This window comes from Phaethon lepturus, unplaced genomic scaffold (genome assembly GCF_000687285.1).
Source record: "Phaethon lepturus isolate BGI_N335 unplaced genomic scaffold, ASM68728v1 scaffold15178, whole genome shotgun sequence".
NCBI classification, from domain to species: Eukaryota; Metazoa; Chordata; class Aves; order Phaethontiformes; family Phaethontidae; genus Phaethon; species Phaethon lepturus.
In genome coordinates, this window is record NW_010558413.1 from 26,711 (window position 1) to 46,642 (window position 19,932).

Sequence of the window (19,932 nt, forward strand, 5' to 3'; positions counted from 1 at the left end):
CCTTGCATGTTTTGAGGCATTAACATTGCAACTAATAAAATTCTTACCAGTTGCTAGACAGTTGTTCTTGTGATGTGACCTGTTAGATTGCTGAACTCCATGTGGCTTTTCTCACACAAAAAAATTCCTGAATAAGGTGTTTTAATGGGATGAGTCCTGTAGGATGCCTTTACCAGGCACATGCACATTCGGTCCCTATATTCAGACTGCTGTACTCAAGTATTTTATTATTGCTTAATTCTGTAATGTTACCTACATTCTCTTTTTTTTTTTAACAGCCAGCTTGAACTGCATCGCTAATAATCACAAGCAATCTCTATGTAGCATCTACCTACATTAGAGTAGCAAGGGTAGAGTTAAAATTTCCTAAGGGTAAGCTAAACATTAATATCTGTGCAGTGAAGCTTCATTATTACTGTTCTGGTGTGCTGAGCAGGTACTAAGAGTTTTTAGGATTTTGAGGAATGTTCCTCCTTAAATTAAAGAAAGATCAGTTGACTAATGTAAGCAGGAAAAAAACCCTTCAATCAGTACAAAAAAAATTTATTTTTTAAGCATTCAGCCCATATACATGTGACCAAATCTCTTTGACCATAGAAAATAAGACTGTTCCATGATATACTTTAAGCCAAGTTTTAGCCCACAGAGGATTTTCATAGTTAAATTTGAAACCCCTAGAAAACATTTTAAGTACTGATACCACTAACATGTGGTCTGTACAGTGCCCTAAAGAGGACAGAGAGCATAATGTTCCATAGAAATGGCACGCTTAACTTGTACATTATGGAAAGTAAATTTAATGATGAAATAGTCAAATCACACATTTAAGTATATTACAAGTTTACTTACTGTATGAGCACTGTTAAGTCTTGTTTACAGGTCTGCATTCCTCACTACCAGCCAAGATTTTTCAAGTCTTGGGTAAAATGGTTTGAAGTGGTTTCCCAGTTGAGTTCCCTAAACACTTTCCAGGCCCTTGATTCCTGTCCCCAAGCTATGGAAAGAGAGGGAAACTCAGCAGATAGATACAATTTAGCGTAACAGTTACCTCTACAGCCAGGCAACAGCATTAGCTGAGCAGTACTGTAACAACAGTGCTGGAAGCGGTACTGCAAAACCCAAGCTACTTGTAAGCACAGGTAGTGTTTTGTTATACTAACTTCAGGTTGAACCTGTGTTTAGTAGGTGCAATGCAGACACCTTAAACAGGTCTGACCAAGGGTGGAGCAAGGCCACACGATTACCTGGTTGAAGCTGAAGGTCAGTGCATGCTGCTTCCAGATGCTGACACCCTCAGCCTCCAAGATGATTTTTTCCTCCCCTACCCTACAGAATCTCTTGTACAGGATCTTTTGCCAAATGAAGTAACAAAACACTGCTCTCTTGCAATATAAGAGGGGAGGGATGGCAAAATTAGCAAGATAAATACACAGCTACCACCTTCCCCCTCTTCCTCAGGTGAATTTAGCCATCCCTGAAGAATGTTAATATAAATGCTAATGCTTAAAAAGGCAAAGTGTGTCACCAGATAAATATATTGGAATTCACAAATTACTTAAGTTTCTTCTCAAGAAATGCGTTAAGAATGCACCTAATGACAGTTACTGCATTTTTCTCTTTGGCTTTCAAATCTATGTCTAGTTTATCCTCAGCAAACAGCCTCCACAATGGATGTGCTGTTTTAGGGAAATAAGTGGTTCCTTTTCAACAGGTTAAAATGATAGGTCTAGGCTCCTACACCTGCAATTTGACTAATAACTTCTGACCTTGAGGGCTACCGTGGTTCTGACTATTGACCCCCCTGACTTGAAAGCCAAAATCCACTGTATCCTGCAAAAAATACCTACTCTGAAACAGCGGAGTTGTGCACAGACATTAAACCAAGAATCCATGCAAAACACAGCTGCAATTCAGTTTGGTTTTAAAAGTAATTCAAAGTTGCATACTCGGGTCAGCCAAGATGCTGATGAGTCAGTTGACAAAGCTTTTCATGTCTTTTTTTTTACTGAACTGAAGCCAGAAAGATGAAGGAAACTAACCCATAGTAGTAGTGGCAGTTTCCCCTCGTTCCCGGGTGAGGGTACTCTTTGCTAAAAGCATGCATACTGACAACATCATTAAGGAAGTACATGTCAATGTAGAGTCTTCAGCTTTTATCCTTTATTACATACACAGCAAAGAAGGCAGCATTAGACACACGCACAGTGTGTTACATCCATTCCATCCACAGCACTCGCACGCACACACGCATACACACAGCCTTAAAAAAAAGTGTCTGTGATATGGAACATCTTTGAAAGGTTGTGATCTCTAAGCCCCTGAGCTTTTTCTTCTAGTTAGGTGAAAAGGCAATGAACAAGTCTTTCCTTGCTCGCTCTGTAAGTGCTTTGTGCAACAATGTCCATAGAGGTCATAAACAAGTCTTTTGGGGAGGAGCAACATGAATGTCTTACTCCCATATTCTCAGTCTCTTACCACCGTTTTTGCACCCAATAGCTTCCAGTTACATTTACTCATTGTAGACGGCTAATATAGCTCTTGCTCCTGTAGTTAAAGTTAGGATCGGTTCTGCAGATCACAAATGAAGTGCAATCCCCTCTTTCTCTTGAGAGATGTCATCTCGGTGATCCTGTGGGACTAGAGAAGTTACCAGAATTTCGTGGGGACTGAAGAGGCACAGATGGAGAACTGGGAGACAGTTTTCTTGGGCTGCATAGGTCACCATTGTGCAACTTCCACAGAAGTTCTTCATTTTCCATTGACAGGCGTTTGTTTACCTTTGATTCTTTCTCTAGAGACTCCTGTAAAACGGCTTGCTCCGTAGAAAGTTGCCTGCAAACATAAGATTTACATCAGAACACATAACCCAAGGTGGAGGCTACAGTATTGAACTTAATTGTTAAAGAAAGGTTTGAAATTACATAAATGGCCTGCTTGGCTTACAGCTAAATTACTTCCTTAAAATGAGGATTTAGCATGTTCTCATCCTTGCTGGATTTCAGCTGACTGGTGGCTTGCAGAAAGCAGGAGAAAGTACTAGTAAGAAACATTCCCAAAGACCAGAAAAAAAGCATCCAAAAAGTGAGACTTGTCCTACTTATAATGACCAGTGTTTTTAAATGGCCATGCTGGAGCCTCCGGGTCTTGTTGCAGGCTCAGCTCTACACAGTAGCTGCATTTCTTTAGTTTCCTTCAAACTAGAAGAGTTTGCCCACCCCTTTAAGCAATAGCTGAAGTTAGGGGAAGCTCAGACCCATGTTACTCATGGTCAGTATTGTTTTTATTATTGCTAAATGAAACATACTGGTCTTTTCACTGATTTATGCTGGGGACAAATCACTCAAGTGGTTATAAGTAAAACCAGGTTTAGCTTACAAGCCAGTAATACTTAAAAAGCCAATCTATCATATGATGATATTTCTGAGTTGCTTTTTCTTCCCTGAAACACTGTTCTGGAGCACTGAAGAACACACTGAGCCTTTTCCCCCTTACAGTCTGTCCTTACTTGTTCTTCTGCTTAGGGATGCACATTTGTAGAGATACAAGCGGGGAAGAAAGGAGCGTGTTTTTTCACAAAGTACTACAACATCCCAGTCACTAGTATTTACACAGAATTTTCTTTCTTGTCACAGCAACATCCCTGGTTCGTAAGAACAACTAAAAGCGCACACAGATATTTTTCACCTTGAAAGCTCCATGTGTTTGTCCATCCGAGCTTTTAATTCTTCATTTTCTTGCTGAACCTTCTTTAATTTATCCATTAAAATCGTATTGTTCTCCAGCTTAGGAAAAAAGGTCACAGTTTAAAACAAAACCCATACATGCACTCATCAAGCTGCTGACTGAGCTATCACAGACAGTTCATAACCTGGAGTTCGCAGACCTTGTTGCGGTTAAGTGCAAAAACCTGGAGCAACGTGAGACTGACCTGCTGCCATGGCTTAATATTCTCTAATAGTCAAACAGATCCTACTTACCTTATCCTTGTGTAACACCGGCACTTTGCCACTTGTGCTGATTAGATGCCAACAAAGGAAGACTGGATAAGGGATCTACTAGTTAACCAGCACATTCTAGTAACGTCTGCCAGTGGCAGGAAGCAGTTTAGAAGCTGTTGCAGACAGAAGCCTGTCCAGAAATAACATGCTAATGCGACGGATTCAAGAGCTGCCCCTGTGCAAACAGCTCTCCCTGTTGCTCTCCTGCTTGCACTGCCTTGCTGCAGGACGTTATCGAAAGATAGGGAGAAAGAGCGATTAAACGGTTGGATGGTCCAACGGCTTCTGTGCTGTGGCCAACGCCTCTCAGAAATGTTGAAAGTTTACTAGTAATATACCAGTAATTGTAGACCAGGACAACATATGATGCTGTACAATACTAAGCAACTGACATGAATGTATTCCTTTGTATCCAAACCTCTTTCTATACTTCCTCATTAAAATCTTACTTAAGCCAGTATTACAACAGTGTTCGAAGGCCGCACCCAGGATAAGGACCCTGTCCTGCCACAAGTAAGCGCATGCGAAGCAATTACAAGTTCTGCCTCCAAAATTGCCCTTTCACGTGGAGTTACGCACAGATCAGGAGCGAATCCACACAGCTAAACAAGCAGCTTAAAGAGAATAGCTGAAATGATTGACTTAAGCTCATCGACTCTAGATGAAAACATTTATTCTGTTTCATACTTGATCCCTTCTTGTTTAATTAGGATCATTGCCACATCAGTGTTTTCCTGACAGTGCAATCTATCTTCCGTAACACTCCAGCAAACGTAACAGGTAAGGACTTTTTCTTTGGGGAATGGAGGAGAAGAGAGTGGTGAGGAAAGCAAATGCAGAAGAGGCTCCCAGGTAACCCTGTACTAACTCAGCAATAGCTTCTGCAAACCAGTAGTTGTCTTAAGAGGTTTTTTAAAATGTCATTGACAGCACTTGGTGATTCCTTCCCCCTCTTTCCATTATAAGCCCAATGCAGATATAACAGTACCTGCAATGTGACCATGTCCCACCATCATTTAATGTTTCCTTTTAAACAAAACAAAAATAATCTTCGCACATGAGTCTGACCAGCCCGAGTTCATTATCGGAACATAAAACTCAAGAGACATGGTCCAAGCCTGCCAGACCCCAAGGAAAACTCACCAGTTTTTCCATCTTCATTAGCTTGATATCCTGCTGATGGAGTTTCTCATTCTTGATCTCCAGCACTGCTTTCAAACTTTCCAGCTCCTGTTCCAGATACATAATCTGTGGGTTTTTCTGAAAGATTTCCAGAGAGTTTGTTTAGTACTGTGAATTTTAGGAACAATTTCAGTGTTTCTCTGTTATTTAGAAAGAGCAAGAAAATAAATATGGTAACAACAGTTACTTGTTCTAACTGAAATCAAGTCACACAAACAAACAAACAAATCTGCTACCACTTTCTCCTCTGAGTTTGTTTGTCCTTTGATGTAGGTGGGCAGTTGCAGTTGCCCTCAGAAGCTGTTCAGAAACCACTTTATGCAGAAACGTGAAAAACCCTTGTGAGCCCAGGGAAGACACTAAAGCTGTCACAGCAAAACTTGTTTTGCAAGAGTGCCCAAAGGTTCCCTTTAAGGCTAGGAGTTCCAAAATTTATTTCATATTACTCATGACCCATCCCAAGAGGTAATTGGAGTAAACATTTGAAGAGTTCTCAGATGCTGGAATAGTTCAACAAGCCCCAGAAATTTAAAGCTATGAACTTGACTGTAGCTGATTTTCCCCGTTTTGAGTCTGAAGGTAGCTGGTTCACAAGGAGAAATTGAAAATTTTTGCTTTTACGTTCTTCTTAAAGCCTAGCAATGCAACTGCACATAAAAATCCTGCACTGGTGTACATCCATGACACATCTACAACACAGCAAGTTAGGAATTTCTTTTTTATTTTTCCATTTTTTGTTGTTTTCCAGGAGGTGGAAGGGGAGAGCAGGAGGTAGACAGGGCAGGGTCAGATCCGGTTTCCTCAAGGACCTCTTTTCCAGAGTGAGGGACCATTCAAACACTGCAGAGTAAGACACATTCTCTGCATTTCAAAGGCAAAGTCACAGGCAAAAATAAGGAGAAATAAAGCAAGTCTCAGTCCATTTCCAGGTAGTCCAAGTAGAACACAAAGAGAAATCAATCAGTGATTAAGTCTGTTGTGTAACTAAGTTTATCTTTGAAAACAAACAAAACTTGTTTTAGTGCATTTGGGCCAGTGTACGGTGTTGAGCAACAGCTTCACTGCCACGTCGCAAGCCTGAGTTGGCGGACAATGCCTGCAGTTTTGCGGGGCGCAGTCCCCCAAGGCGAGAGCCAGTACATTTCACAGGTAACAAGGGCCTCATCACCTACACATTTAATTCTCCTGCCTGATTTTAAGGACTCTGGCATCAGCGATTCTTGTTTAATTTCTGCTTTTGAACAAAAGTCCTTGTGAGAGCGGGGTGTGCTGTGCTGCCTCAGAGGGGGAGGCAGACAATTTGAACTTCATTCCTCCCCTTTATGGCTTTACATGCAATCTAGGAACTAGTGAGAAAAGTGGTCCTGAAAAGTTTAAATGCAGCTTTTATAGTATATTCAAAATTTAGTATTTTTTTTCTTTCCCTCCTCTGCCACAATGGTTTTAAATGTCTTTTTAAAGTTAAATCTGAGCTACCACATTAGCTACTCATAGCAGAGCACACAGACGGGTAAAAAATGCCTACATAAGATTTTAGCAGAAAAGCTGGGAATATCAAGTGACACTGTCTAATAGCAGAAAGTTGGAAATACACCTCTGTCTTCAAAGGGTAAATGGGAATTCTGATAGCATTTGTGTTCAGTGCAGAACAACATACTGGGTCAAGTCAGTATTTTTTCCTAGAGAAGCCTCAAGCTTATGATGTGTCTCATGTTGTCAGGATGTATCTGCAGCTATGTAAAGGCACTTGACTATGATTCCTTTAAATTAAACAACACGCGAGCATGCCTGTGTAATACAACTCAAACTCTCAAGCGCCGTGTACAACGCTTTCTGTCTGGTATCGGCTCTCCCAACCACAGCAACATATTGCGGTTGCAGATTCTTTTTGTGGCAGCTCTGTCCTGCCACTAGAATAAACAGGAGGAGAAAAAATAAATTAAATTCCAGTGAAAACTAGGGCAACTTCTAGTAGAAGCATCCTAAGTGAGCTTTTAAGCGTGGAATTTATCTTTGTGGGATAAGCAACACTACTGGTATTTCAGTTATTTCCAGGTAACCCAAAAGAGAAGCATGTTTATGTTCAACCCTCTCAGTACACAAAAAACCTCTCTCAGAGCACATTTCTAACCCAGGACCATCACAGATAACAGCAGCCTTGGAGGAAAAGCAGGACATAAAAGAAGTTTATCAGCAAGAAGTATGAATCAAGGTTTGAATAAATGCATTAAAGACTCAAGTATACGAAGTGAGTTTTGTCATAGTGATGGAAGCCCGCACTATTAGAACATCGACTAGCTAGAAAAAAGCTATGGTACAACTAAGTCTTCAATTTAACTTAAGCTATAATTTATACCACTGACTTAGATATTCAACAGCATTAATAGATTTATAATGGTAAGGTTAATACACAACATTGTAGTGATTGAGAAAAACTTTTGGCAGGTGAGCCATTTACATGCGTATTAGTACGTATGGGAGCACTGTCAGGCTTGATTGCAAACTTTCATTTTATGCAATAAAATAAACCAAGGCTTACAAGATCTGCTCATCTGCATTACTTTTGAAGATTGAGACTTACAAGATTGGCTTTTTCTTTGGCTATTTGTTTTTGCTCTTCTAATTTCAACTTCTCACTCAGAGAGTCATTTTCACATTTTAATTCATCGATTTTTTTCTGGAATTAAAAGATACAGTATAGTTAGGCCAAGAATTCAGCGTGTATCTCCCAACTGCCTTTTAAGGTTTAGGCTGCTGAAATGACCCCAGCCCTTAACAAACCTCTAGCAATTCCTGCTTCTCTTTAAAGGAATCTTCAAGCGACTTCCGTTCAGATTCATGGGCGTTCTTGAGCTCTGCAACAAATTATTTTTGCAGATTTTTAATACTGCATGAGACATGAGAAGCTTTTTGAGAAGCAGCAGCACGAAAAGCCAGCCAATACACATATGCACAGATGCAGAGTCAATGATAACTCGGAAAGAACGTTTATCATCAACTGACCCAAAGCATGTACAAAGTATCGGATTTATTGCTGCTTCAGATTTGTTGATTGCCCCCTCACATAGCCATTTCAGTAGTTGACAGCGTGTCAATTTTGAAAGCATTCATCTACGTGCAACAAATGGATGAACTGGGCACAAGAGCCACATCTGACAAAAGCTGAGTTACTGATAGGAAACACAGCAAAAATTCAAATTGTGTCTTCCAGAAACTTCTACGAGAACATTTCCTTTCCTACTTTGGAGATGCCACGCAGAGGAGCTTGCTCTTTCATTGCAGCGGAAGCGTCACCAGTTTTAATGACGCAACAGTATCACTGGAAACCTGGCTATCGAGTGGAGCTAGAGGAAGGATGGAAATCATCATCGCTTAAATCAATTAGACGCAATACCATTTAAAACTGAGCACACTCACCACCACCTCCCTGAAAAACCACCTTTGCCCCAGTATGCTGTAAGGTATGCATAACGTTTCTCAACATTCCCGTGTCAGTTGGGAAAGCGCACAACCCTACTTATCCTCAGTTGCAATTTAGAGGTGCTCCTTATAGAACTAGGGGGGGTGGGAGCAATTACTCACTAACTGGAGATTTTGAGGGCAGAATGCAATTCAGACATATTTTACTGAAAGAAAAAAGTCATCTACACTCTCAAACTGTTTAAAGAGTTTCATTCAACTACAATGGGACCACAGTTATTTCTGCATGTAAAATGAGACTTGTTCAGTTCCAAAAGAAGGAATTCAGCCAACGTTTTTAAGATAGCTGACTGCCAAGAACAATGAAGTGGTCATATTGATGAAAAAGCTTCAATATTTTTGTTTGCTACTAGCAGTACTATAACATATGTACTTGAATACAAAATACTTGCCTGAAAAAGAGGATTCATACTCCTTTTTCAGCTCCTCTACTTTCTCTGAGTGGCTGTTCTCAAGTTCCAGCTTCAAGTTTTCATGTGTGATATTTAAGTTGTCCACCTGCAACATGACAACATGATTTTTCCCCCCCTTACATGTGTCAACTTAATCCTTGTTTAAAGCATTGTTCCAGTGGCTTTATGCAGTATGTTGAGTACTTTTTGAACAGTCTAGGTAGCACTTAACAAATGGTCACATGAGAAGCTAAGCCATATGCAACACTTAACAGATGAGAATGATGCCTTACAAGTTTACCACTACCAACAGGATGATGTGTGTATCTGTCGCACACAGGGAGTTGTTGCAAAGCAAGGTCACAGGCCAGGTGTTTCTCTATAAATCTTAAAACTCAAGCTGCTTCAAATATCCAGTGGAGCTCTAGAAGTCATTGAAATTTGCAGAACACAAGGAATCTCCGTCACATTTCAACACAAGCTTAAGATCTGGACAGCTTAGTGTGGTAATATTTTTACAAAATACAAAGTGGAATTTCACATTAGATAAAAATAACTCCATTATTAGCAAACCCCAGGATTCTCTGAAGGCTCATTTGTAGCAGAAAGCAATTGCTAGGGAACGTTTCTACTTTGAATGTCACAAACCTGCTCCTGGAGTTGCGCTTTGTACTTTTCAGCTTCTTCAATGCAGATACTTTGGAGTTTCTCACATTCTGCAGTGTAAAACTGTTTAAGCCTCTCCTCCAGCTCAGCTAAATCATTGTGATGTTGCTGGTTTAACTTCTGCAAAAATCCTTCATAAGCAACTTGGAGTTCATTCCTGTCTCTCTCCAATTTCTCACAAGCTGCAGAAGTGGTTACTGAAGATGCCAGAAGAAAAAAAAAAATAATAAAAAAAATAATTGGATCAAGTTCAACGCTAATTTCACCGTTTTCATTGCAAGCATTAAAGACAGTGAACACTCTGCACAGCAACATGGTTATACGAAGACAAATACGATTTATCCATTAAATGAGCACCAAGTCCAAGGACACATTAAAAGATCTTTGCAAAAATACCAGATTCAGTGTTTCTTATGCTCAGAATTAATTGAATTTAGTTAAGCCAGGAACCCATATAGAAAGCACAAGTGTGACAGTTTGTCATGACACAGAAGAATGAATGTCTCACAAGAGACACTGGAGTGCTCCAATAAAAAAAATTAATCGGATTTGCTACTTCACATAATTTGATCCCATTTCAGTAGCGTATTTGTTAAGAGTACTTCACTTTTTGATATATAAACCACTTAGCTAAATTTGAAAGTCTTCATATCCTGAAGACCATCCATTCAACATGCTACTCACACTCAGCTATGCAGCAGAAAAGCGATTCTAGCCTGACGCGGATGGCCTGATACAGAGCGATGCAGAACCGCCAATCTGAAACGCACTGCTAATAGGCACATGGCCAAGATATGCAAGATATGTACATATACATATGCATATGTACATATGCAAGATACAGAATAGTTTCAGGCAGAAAGTGCAGAGTATTAAGAAAACAGAAAGAAATGCTGTTGAATTCTCTTTAATATTAACACAGGTCAGCTAAGAAGACTGCCTAGGTTTGTCTCCCCGTATTTACGGCTGATTAAAAAGCAAACCAGAAGTTAGTACTTCTTGGACTTTTGAGTTTGAATTTAGCATTCCCAACTCCAGCCAGACAGGCCCAAACAGGAGGAGCCATTTTCCTGCTGTTAATATGACTGCAGCAAGCACCTTGTGCAGTTCCAGCTGCACCCAAAGCCTGGAAGCAAGGTGCAGCTTCCAGGACCTCTAACACAAGCCTGTGGTCACTGACTTGAAGCGAAACTGCTTCTATACAGACTCTCGTGCTTTGGTTTAAAATAAATTAGCCAGATGAGTATCTACTTAAGAAAAAAATCAACTAAAATGTTACCTTGATCTTGAATCAAATGCGGGAGAAGTCATGCATACGTACACTTTATAGGAGCCTGGCACACCTCCCACAGTATAAATACAAACTCTGTGTAAAACCATGGGAAGAGTCAAAGATTTTTCTAAAAGTAGTGCAAGAAATTCTCACCACAGCTGTGTTTCAGCCTTAAGATACATAAATTACAGTATCTTCAAGGACTGATTCCCCAAAGCAGTACTGGGCTGGGGTCTAGGGAGAGCAGCCTGTCCCAGCAGAGCACCTCCAGTTACACACGTGTTGGATTCCCTCTTCGCTCATCAAGAGCGAGTAACTTGATGAATGATACTTGCACCCTCTTAAGGAAACTTTAAGGCAGTCTTGGCCCTGCTGCCATCACTTAGAACTTGCAGTTGAACTGGAAAGTGTGAGAGAGTGAGCTGTATTGCGTGGAAATCAATCTGCATGTGTATCTACCTGAATTAGTTTTAACAGCAGGCTTAGCTCTGCGCTAGGTTTGTGTGAAAGATCTGCTGATCAGGACAGATTTAAGCCAAGCTGTTCATCCCGTGACTGGCAACGATGCAACTAAAGGCTCTACTGAAACATACCACAACATTCTCTGCAACCCAAGCAGATTTTGTAGTTTTCTGTATTTTCTATACCAGCACCAAGAAAGATTTTTATTTCTCTAGCTTTATTCCTTCCACAAACTTCTATAACAACTGTTCCCTTTGGGAAAAAAAAGGAAAAACTAGCATTCACACTTCTATTGCATCACATTTGTGTACCATTAATTGAACATATATATGCTTGTATTGTCACGTTTTTGGTGAAGAGAAAATATCATAGTTAGGGGATATTATTTCATAATGCCAAGAACCAGGCAGCGAGCCAAATGGAGACATTACACAGCCAGCCACATGCAGAATGGATCTGACCATCTCTAGCAGAATTAAGAGGGGTATAGCTGAGAAGCAGGCAACTCACCTGCCTCGTTTGAGATAACTATAGCAAAATGCTTCAAATGATCCACTGCCTTTAAAACCAACAGTGGAAGAAGCAAGCATCCAATTATTTGTAAGGCCAGACCCATTCATTTGCCTCCATTTAACTAAAAGAATGTGGTGCCTATCATTGTCTCATCTTTATATGTCAGCACGCAGAACTTCAGATGATGCAAAACACTTCAGAAAAAAAGCAAATAGCAAACCACGCCTTTGTCAAAGAAAATAGACACATCGGTTCTTGTTTGGCCAGTTTGCAATTCAAATCTATAAGAAGACCAATGTTACAAGGGCAAACAAAAACATTTAAAACTTGCAGTGGCAGTTGAATGTTGTGTTATCTTGACAGTAACATCTAGCTTCTGCAAAGCTGGAGGCCTCCTTGCAGATCGCAAACCTGACTTGAATCCTTGCCATCCAAACAAGGAGCAGGACCACCCCACCACCAGTGAGCTCCCAGTATCATGGTGGTGCAAGAAACTGCATGTCTAAAGCTTCCGCAAAAGCACCGATTGAAAAATTGTCAATTTGAAGTTATGAGAATTCCTGTAAACCAAAAGTTGTCCCCATACTCAAAATGCAGGTGTCTGCAGCAAGTATTTTGCACAGGCCTATCCATCTCCAGACTGAATCATATATTTTATGACTGTACACTGCCTTGTTTTAGGAAAGTGACAAGCCATGAAAAAGGCAACTAATTCCTTAGTTTGGCCACTCCTCCACTGCAAGATGTTACTGCAAAACTCCTGACTAAGCAAAGTTCATGGTTACTCAGTTTTCTCATTGAACCAGTGCTTAATTTTGAAGAAAAATTTTTAACTGGAATATATGCTCTTCCAGTAGCACACACAAAAATCTCTATTTTGACTTCTCATCCACTTCAGAGACACTTGAAAGACATGCTTCAGAGTTATTGTACACGACTACTGTGCTTCCTTTCCCTTCTTTAAAGAACTTCCCTCCACAATTCCATGTCTTCATTATGCCACACATTATAACAGACCACAGACCTTGAGCAAGTAAACAACAGGAGACAAATGGTCCAACAACATTTGAGAGAAAATCAAGCCATATGGGTGAAAAAATGTTCTATCCATTTGTCCGTTCATTTGTTCAATCTCATCATCAAGCAACAGTTTTAGGCTTTAAGGACAAAGCATATGGAATGGTCTGCTTGGCAGCCAGAAGCAAGATTTTATTCAAATAGCAGTCATTAACTGGGAACTGGGGTTGTTTAGTCTGGAGAAGAGGAGGCTGAGGGGAGACCTTATCACTGTCTACAACTACCTGCAAGGGGGTTGTGGTGAGGTGGGTGTTGGTCTCTTCTCCCAAGTAACCAGCGATAGGACGAGAGGAAATGGCCTCAAGTTACACCAGGGGAGGTTTAGATTAGATATTAGGAAAAATTTCTTTACTGAGAGTGGTCAAACATTGGCACAGGCTGCCCAGGGAAGTGGTGGAGTCACCATCACCAGAGGTGTTCAAAAAACGTGTAGATGCAGCACTTTTGGACATGGTTTAGTGGGCACGGTGGTGTTGGGTTGATGGTTGGACTTGATGATCTTAAAGGTCTTTTCCAACCTTAATGATTCTGTGATAATATTTTTCCCTGATTTGGTTGTCCCAGCCTCTCCTCCCAATCATACAACATAATCTCTCCCAGTATTATTACAACAAGGAGCAAGATTAATCTGTAATTTTAGGCTTCTTAACACCTGTTTATTATAAACAAAGAACCAGGTTCTTTTGGGCAGACCACGACCTCCAGCAATCACAGGAAGTTTCTGAGATTTGGTAACAGCGTAACTTCAGATCAGAAATGCTGTTTTTCATGTGTAAAATTAACATCCATTTGTACTAGTTAACAATGGCCACTTGCATCTTGGGTACTTCATTGCAAAGCTTTGTATATGCCAGAACCATAAAACAAATGCCTGCAAGAGAGAAGTGTGGAGAACCAGGCACGTTGTAACTCCCAGCAATAGTGCAAATGGCAGCAGATCCAAACCACATCAACAGAAGCACCAGCTGAAGGAGGTGACTACAAAAGTTGCCTTAGTATCCCCAAGAAATCTATTGCATATTTTCAGTAAAAGTAGCCAAGAGATAAGACATTTTAATTGTGCAGTATCTCCTTCTTACAAAATTTAGTTTTTTCTTATTCTAATTACAAAACAATTCATCATCCAATTCAGTCCTTATGACCAAACTGCTTACATAAAAACAATTTTCAACTTACCCTAAAAGTCACCATAACCACAGCCCTAAGAAGATAAAACAAAATGGATTTTTTTTTTTAATCCAGAATTAAATTGTTTTGAAACAAAAGCTATCTTCATAAAATTGCCCAAGTCACTCAGTGGTCTAGTTATGATTTATGAAAGCCATTAGACCGTCTGACATTTTGAAAAAGAGGTCACTAGGACAGTAAACTAGCAGCATTTTAGTAGATGTGGGGGATGTGAAAAGGGGATAATTACCAGAAAACATGACGTATTTAGCATGGTGTTATGTCACAGCACATAGTACTTTATTGCTCTAACTTTACATTTCACAGTGCAAGATCTATTGTATATGTTCTGTTGATCAGTAAGTCTACTGTAGACACAAAGGCTCTTTTCCTTCTTCATATAATTAAAAAAAATTGTTATCTAATAATTAATTCGTGGTTTTGGCAGATTCTCAATATTGAAAATTCTTCTACCCAAACATGCGATCAAGTTCATGACCAAGTTTCTCTTGGTGTTACTTCTATAACGACACTAACAGTACAGGGCGTTAAACCACATTTCATGTTTTTGTTCTTGGGCAAGTTGAAACGAGGCAGATAGACCAAAAAAGCATGCTTTAAGCTACATTTAAGTGGATATGGCCGAACACGTATGTGAAACATTCAGATACCTGGCAGGAAGTAACTTCCTATCCAATGCTGCAAAAACTACAGTGTCGGTAGGCCGGCAAGCGTATGACGCGTGGCAAGTTAGGCCCTGCGCCAAATAACCGACAGAAATGTCTACCTACCATTAAGTATTTTTAAGGATCACCAAAACCCGAAAACCAAATCACATTCACTCCACCTGTCCATAAAACACAATAGCCTTTTTTATGCCAACCTCCAAAACATTTTAAAGGTCATTTATTAATAGAAGCATGAAGGTGTTTTGAAGAAAATACTGTTTATAATTGCAATGCAGCAAATGGAGGGGAGGGAGAGGGCCTAGGCATTTAGCTGGCTGTACAGGATACACGGAAGCCTCTCCAGCCCACCGAAAAAGGCTCACAAATGGCAATTTTCAAAGGGCCAAGGCAGGCACGGGCTGAGTCAGCTCTGCACCTGCTGTTCTGTAGCAGGACGGAGCTGGATCTCACCCAGCACGGCCGCAAAGCAGCTCTGAAACAATTTGGCGCGCAGTTAATTTAGAGGAGTAGTCTCATACCTCTCAAGAAATACGCAGCTCTTGCAATTTCTACTTACGTAATTAAGCAGGTAACTGGAAGTAATTTGCACACTAGCTTGCATCTTAAGAAGGGAAACAGGTGGCAAACAGGACATCCATACCCGGTCCAGGCTCCCAGAACCAGGGTGTTTACATTTAAACCACAAAATTTCGTCTCTGTGGCTGGAGATTTCAAGGAAACCCAAGCTCAGAACCCACCTGTTACTGAATTTGAACTGCTTTGGAAAAGCCCATCCCCAAACACATTATCATCGTTAGTCCTCACGCGTGTTTCCAGCTACCGAAAGCTGTGTCCGGCAACCATCCTCCCCACGCTCTGCGCAGCCACGTGATCGCTGCCAAAGGCGGGCTCTGGGATCATAACGCACGTTTAAATCATCAAACAAAAAGGTATTCTGGTAGAAAGGGTTGTACAGAATAACCCGGCAAAACGGACACTTGGACAGCAAGCCAGTTTGGTTCTGCAAGGTAAATCGAGGAGTTTGGGAGCGCGCACGCTTGGATTTCAAAGCAAGAAGCTGAGGAGTCCGAACTGTGCAGGGTGCAGGGTGCAAGCTGCAGGAGGCTTCACGCTCCTCCCGAACTCGGCAACGCGCAGATCAGGGACTACACCGGGCTGGGCACGCCTGGTCCCTCCCCCTCGACTGCCTGTTCCCAAACCACAAACCATCACGCGGTGTTGGGGCTCCACAAAACGTGTCCCCACGGCCAAAATAAGATTCAAACCGTACTTAACTTTCTAAGCCAACCTGTGCCTAGATCATACTGTGAATCAAAATTCGCTGTACTTATGTCGAAATAGTCCGTGGAAATCTTAAGTTCAGCTATATCCATTTAACAGTGGCAACAGAAAGCTGATTAGCAGGTGTGTATTTAAGCAGATTATTTTCAGATAAAGCTACCGCAAGAATGCTTTTCTTTTACCTCCTCGTCAACAAATGAGGTCTGCCTGACTTTATTTATTTATTGATTTAACTTTTTAAAAATAATTTAAAAAAAAATCTTTTAAAAGCTAGATAGAATTGAAGACCTGTGTAGTTTTTAACTTCTGTGATTAAATCCACTCCCTTTACATGCTGAGAAGTACACGCAGGCTAGACGGCTGACGCGGTTAAGACAAAGGAGCTGCATGAAGATAAGTGCTTTCACTGAAACCACGGTCTGGAAACCTTGCAAAGGGACGCAGGCCTGAGGCTGCCATTCAGATGCTCCTGCAGAGCTGACCCAGGGAGATCAGCTCCGTGAGGGGAACGGCTGACAACCTGGTCCAGCAGCACGCCAGGCAGCATGCCCGGCTGACAGCTCTGGGCACTTGGGCACTGCAGATCCATCAAGCTCAGTTGCATTTGAAGTTTTTTCTAGCTAACAACCTACTGAGTGGCATATTCTTGCAACAGGAGTCCCACATAGAAGATCAGCAGGCTGTTAATCAAAATCAGGAACATAAGAAGTTTATGGGAAGCTCATTTAAGAGTGAGGCACCCTTAGAAAGAGCTAAGCTTTCAAAAAAACACCAAAAAGACCCAACCCAACCCAACCCCAAGAAGTGGTAATGGGCAAAAGTGCTGGCTAGCTTTTGGTCTGCAAATTTAAGCCAGATCTTCCTTTTCCTGATAAGTGACAAGCGTAGTAACTAGGTTGATAAAACAAAAATAATATTGAAGATGCAAGAACATGGAAGAGTAGAGAGTTCCCTGCTCTGACAGCAATCCTTCTGAAGCCATTTTCATGATAAGGTAAACAAATGAGTTTGCCCAGGAAGTCACACGTATGTATATTATAAATATTATAAGCTAGATTTATTCTTTTTTTTAACACAACTTTGTAGGAATGCAAGAAGCCCATTTCCACACTAAAACTCTAGTTTTGTTACTTTAGTGTGACAGAAGTGCCGGCTGCAGCTGATGGGGGACACAACCCTCCACCCTGCCGCTCCTTTCCCTTTCTCTGCTCCGGCACTGGTGCTCCTCCACCCACGTGCTGAGCCAGGCAGCTTTGGCAAAACAGTACTTCAAGCCACTCATTTTCAGCTGACTTGGGTCCCTGGGCAGCTCACGGCACGGCTCAGCGCATGGCTGCCCGGGCGGCAGTGCCGGCACAAGGCAGGACAGAGGGACACTGAGGCAGAGGGAAGGCTGGGCTCTTTCAAAGCCAGCCCCCACCGAGACCTGCCCAAACCAACTGCAAAACTGCAATCCAGGTGCAGTAGGAAGGCTAAAGGATGCGGCTTGACAGATGCCAGACTGTACCAAGCTCTAATAAAAGCTTCAGCTTTTTAGTACTAAGCTTCCAAGACAAAACGCTACGCGTTTCTGCAGTGTCTTTGGTACTCTCATCTACCTATTTAGGCTTTCTCTGCTTGTGATACTCCCCATTCACACATTTGCAATTTTATACAGTATCAAATAAAGCTCCCAGAATGCTGCATTTTAACATAAGCCTCTAAATGGGACGACAGCAATTGTGACGAGTGGAGAAGCTGTGCTCTGTTGCTTCAGCTGGGGACACAGTTACCAGGGGAAGCCCACCTTATTAATCAGCGCTAGAAGATAAATCCTAACATTAAATGTCCCACCTGCATGTAACAAGACCTACATTCACACTCAAGTTTGGCTGAAACAATACTCAACTCCCAAAGCACGTGAAAATTAACATTTTCAACTTTTCAATAGTAAGTGATGTATCTGAAACGGCTCCACAAACACTGCTTCTGCTTTCTAAGCTTTTTTAAAGGGGCTTCATCATAACAGAAGCGCGCTTTTATAAAATACTAGCTTCACTTTCAAGTGCTATCAGTTTCAACCCAGTGACTTTCTGCACTCCACAAGACGGTTCTGCTTTGAGTTCAAATAAATTATATGAAGTTACCATTATAAGCAGTTAAATCAGGCTTCAGAGTTGGCAAAACTAGCCCCTGCACATTATAGCTCAATTTCATATTACAGTCATCCACTAGGATGAGTTCAAAGGTTTAACCTCATTAGCCTGATAGCATTTCCTTCTGTTATTTTTACGTTCATTCACCTACAAACCACTAAGGCAAAATGGAGATTTTGCGCAATATATTTTACAGGTTTATGAATTATTGCCTGCAAATCTCCAGGAAGACAGCATACAAATAAGTTAGGGATCAAATACAAGAATACACACTGTCAGCCATCCTCCCATTTTTAAGAAAGCGAGTGCTTTGGTCATCAGACACGTGTTTTGCGAGGAGGCCCTGCTAGGCACAGTCAGATCAGTGCCAGGAATTTGGTGAACCTGGGGTCACGCTGTCAGGGCTCCAGAGAAATGCAGCGATTAAAGCATCTAAGCAGAATTCAGTCAGGGAATTAAATGACTGCCATTACAATACCAGGGCATCTGTTTTGCTGCGTTTCTGTTCTCATGAAGAATACAAAAATAAATTCTTACCTAGTTCTCCTCGAAGGTTAACTAGTTCTTGAGATAACTCTTTATGCTGTTTCAGTGCTTCCTCCCTCTGCAGAGAAAAAAAGGCAAATAAATCCAAACATTTGGTTACTAGTGATCTGAGCAGGGCACCTTCCAATAATTAACTTACATGTGTTCTGCAGGAAAACAAGAGGCAGGAGCAAGAAGCCAAGATATGAATCATTTAGGATAACAGTTCTGCTGTTAGAAAATACACAGATGTTCTTCCGTTGTTAAGGAAGTTATACTTTAAAACAAAGAATAGCTTTTTCCAGGATAATACTGCAATTAAAATCCTACTTTGCAGCAATTAGTTATGTGTTTTACGATGGGTGTAGCAACATAAGCTTCCAGAACAAATCGACTGATAGCTGTCAAGGGCACAGAATTATGATATATATGTGAGAGAGGCATACATTAAAATAAGCTTCCAGAACAAATCAACTGATAGCTGTCAAGGGCACAGAAGTATGATATATATGTGAGAGAGGCATACATTAAATGTTTACCTTAAGCTTACTCAAACACAAAACCAAAAACTTTGCTTAATGCTCAGTCTTCCAAGAGGGAAAGGCACAGCCCTGTTCAAAGTTGAATGCAACCCACCCCACTGCTTGCAGTTCTTAATTTTAAGATAGATGTTCCTTATACTGAGAGAATCATAACAAATCTGTGCTCAAAACAAGCAGAACCACCCACCTCCCTGCTTTGCGTAGGAGCTGCACCTTGGCCAGGGGAAGGCGGCCGGCCAGGCCCCTCTGCCCCAGACCCGCACCCCAGGGAGACGCGCAGGCAGGGCCGCAGCAGAGCCATTCCACGGCTCGGCGACCGGCACCTGACGCCCATGGCGTGGAGGTGACAAGGTCCAGGCTTCCCACTGCCAGGGCGCCTTCACCTCGCTCCCAGCCAAGCTCCCGTCCAGCTCCCTGCCATCGGAAAAAGCACTGCGAAACAAATACGAATTACCCTTGCTGCAGCACACTGAGAATAGAGGCACAGTTTGCTGCTAGAGCAGCCCATCTTCCAGCTCCGGCAGCCCCCCGCTCGGCCCCCTGCTCCTCA

The 19,932-nt window shown here is 41.5% G+C and overlaps 1 protein-coding gene across 1 annotated transcript; it reads right to left on the reverse strand.

Moving 5' to 3' along the window:
- Nucleotides 1-2,141: 2,141 nt before the first annotated feature.
- MTUS1 (microtubule associated tumor suppressor 1) lies at nt 2,142-19,814 on the reverse strand (the record flags this gene model as incomplete). The annotated part of the gene is made up of 9 exons (XM_010293060.1): nt 2,142-2,832; nt 3,685-3,782; nt 5,142-5,258; nt 7,762-7,857; nt 7,962-8,035; nt 9,053-9,158; nt 9,701-9,915; nt 18,853-18,919; nt 19,646-19,814. Coding segments are annotated over 9 exons (1,159 nt in total), but the record flags the coding sequence as incomplete, so codon positions are not given.
- Between the last annotated feature and the right edge of the window lie 118 nt (nt 19,815-19,932).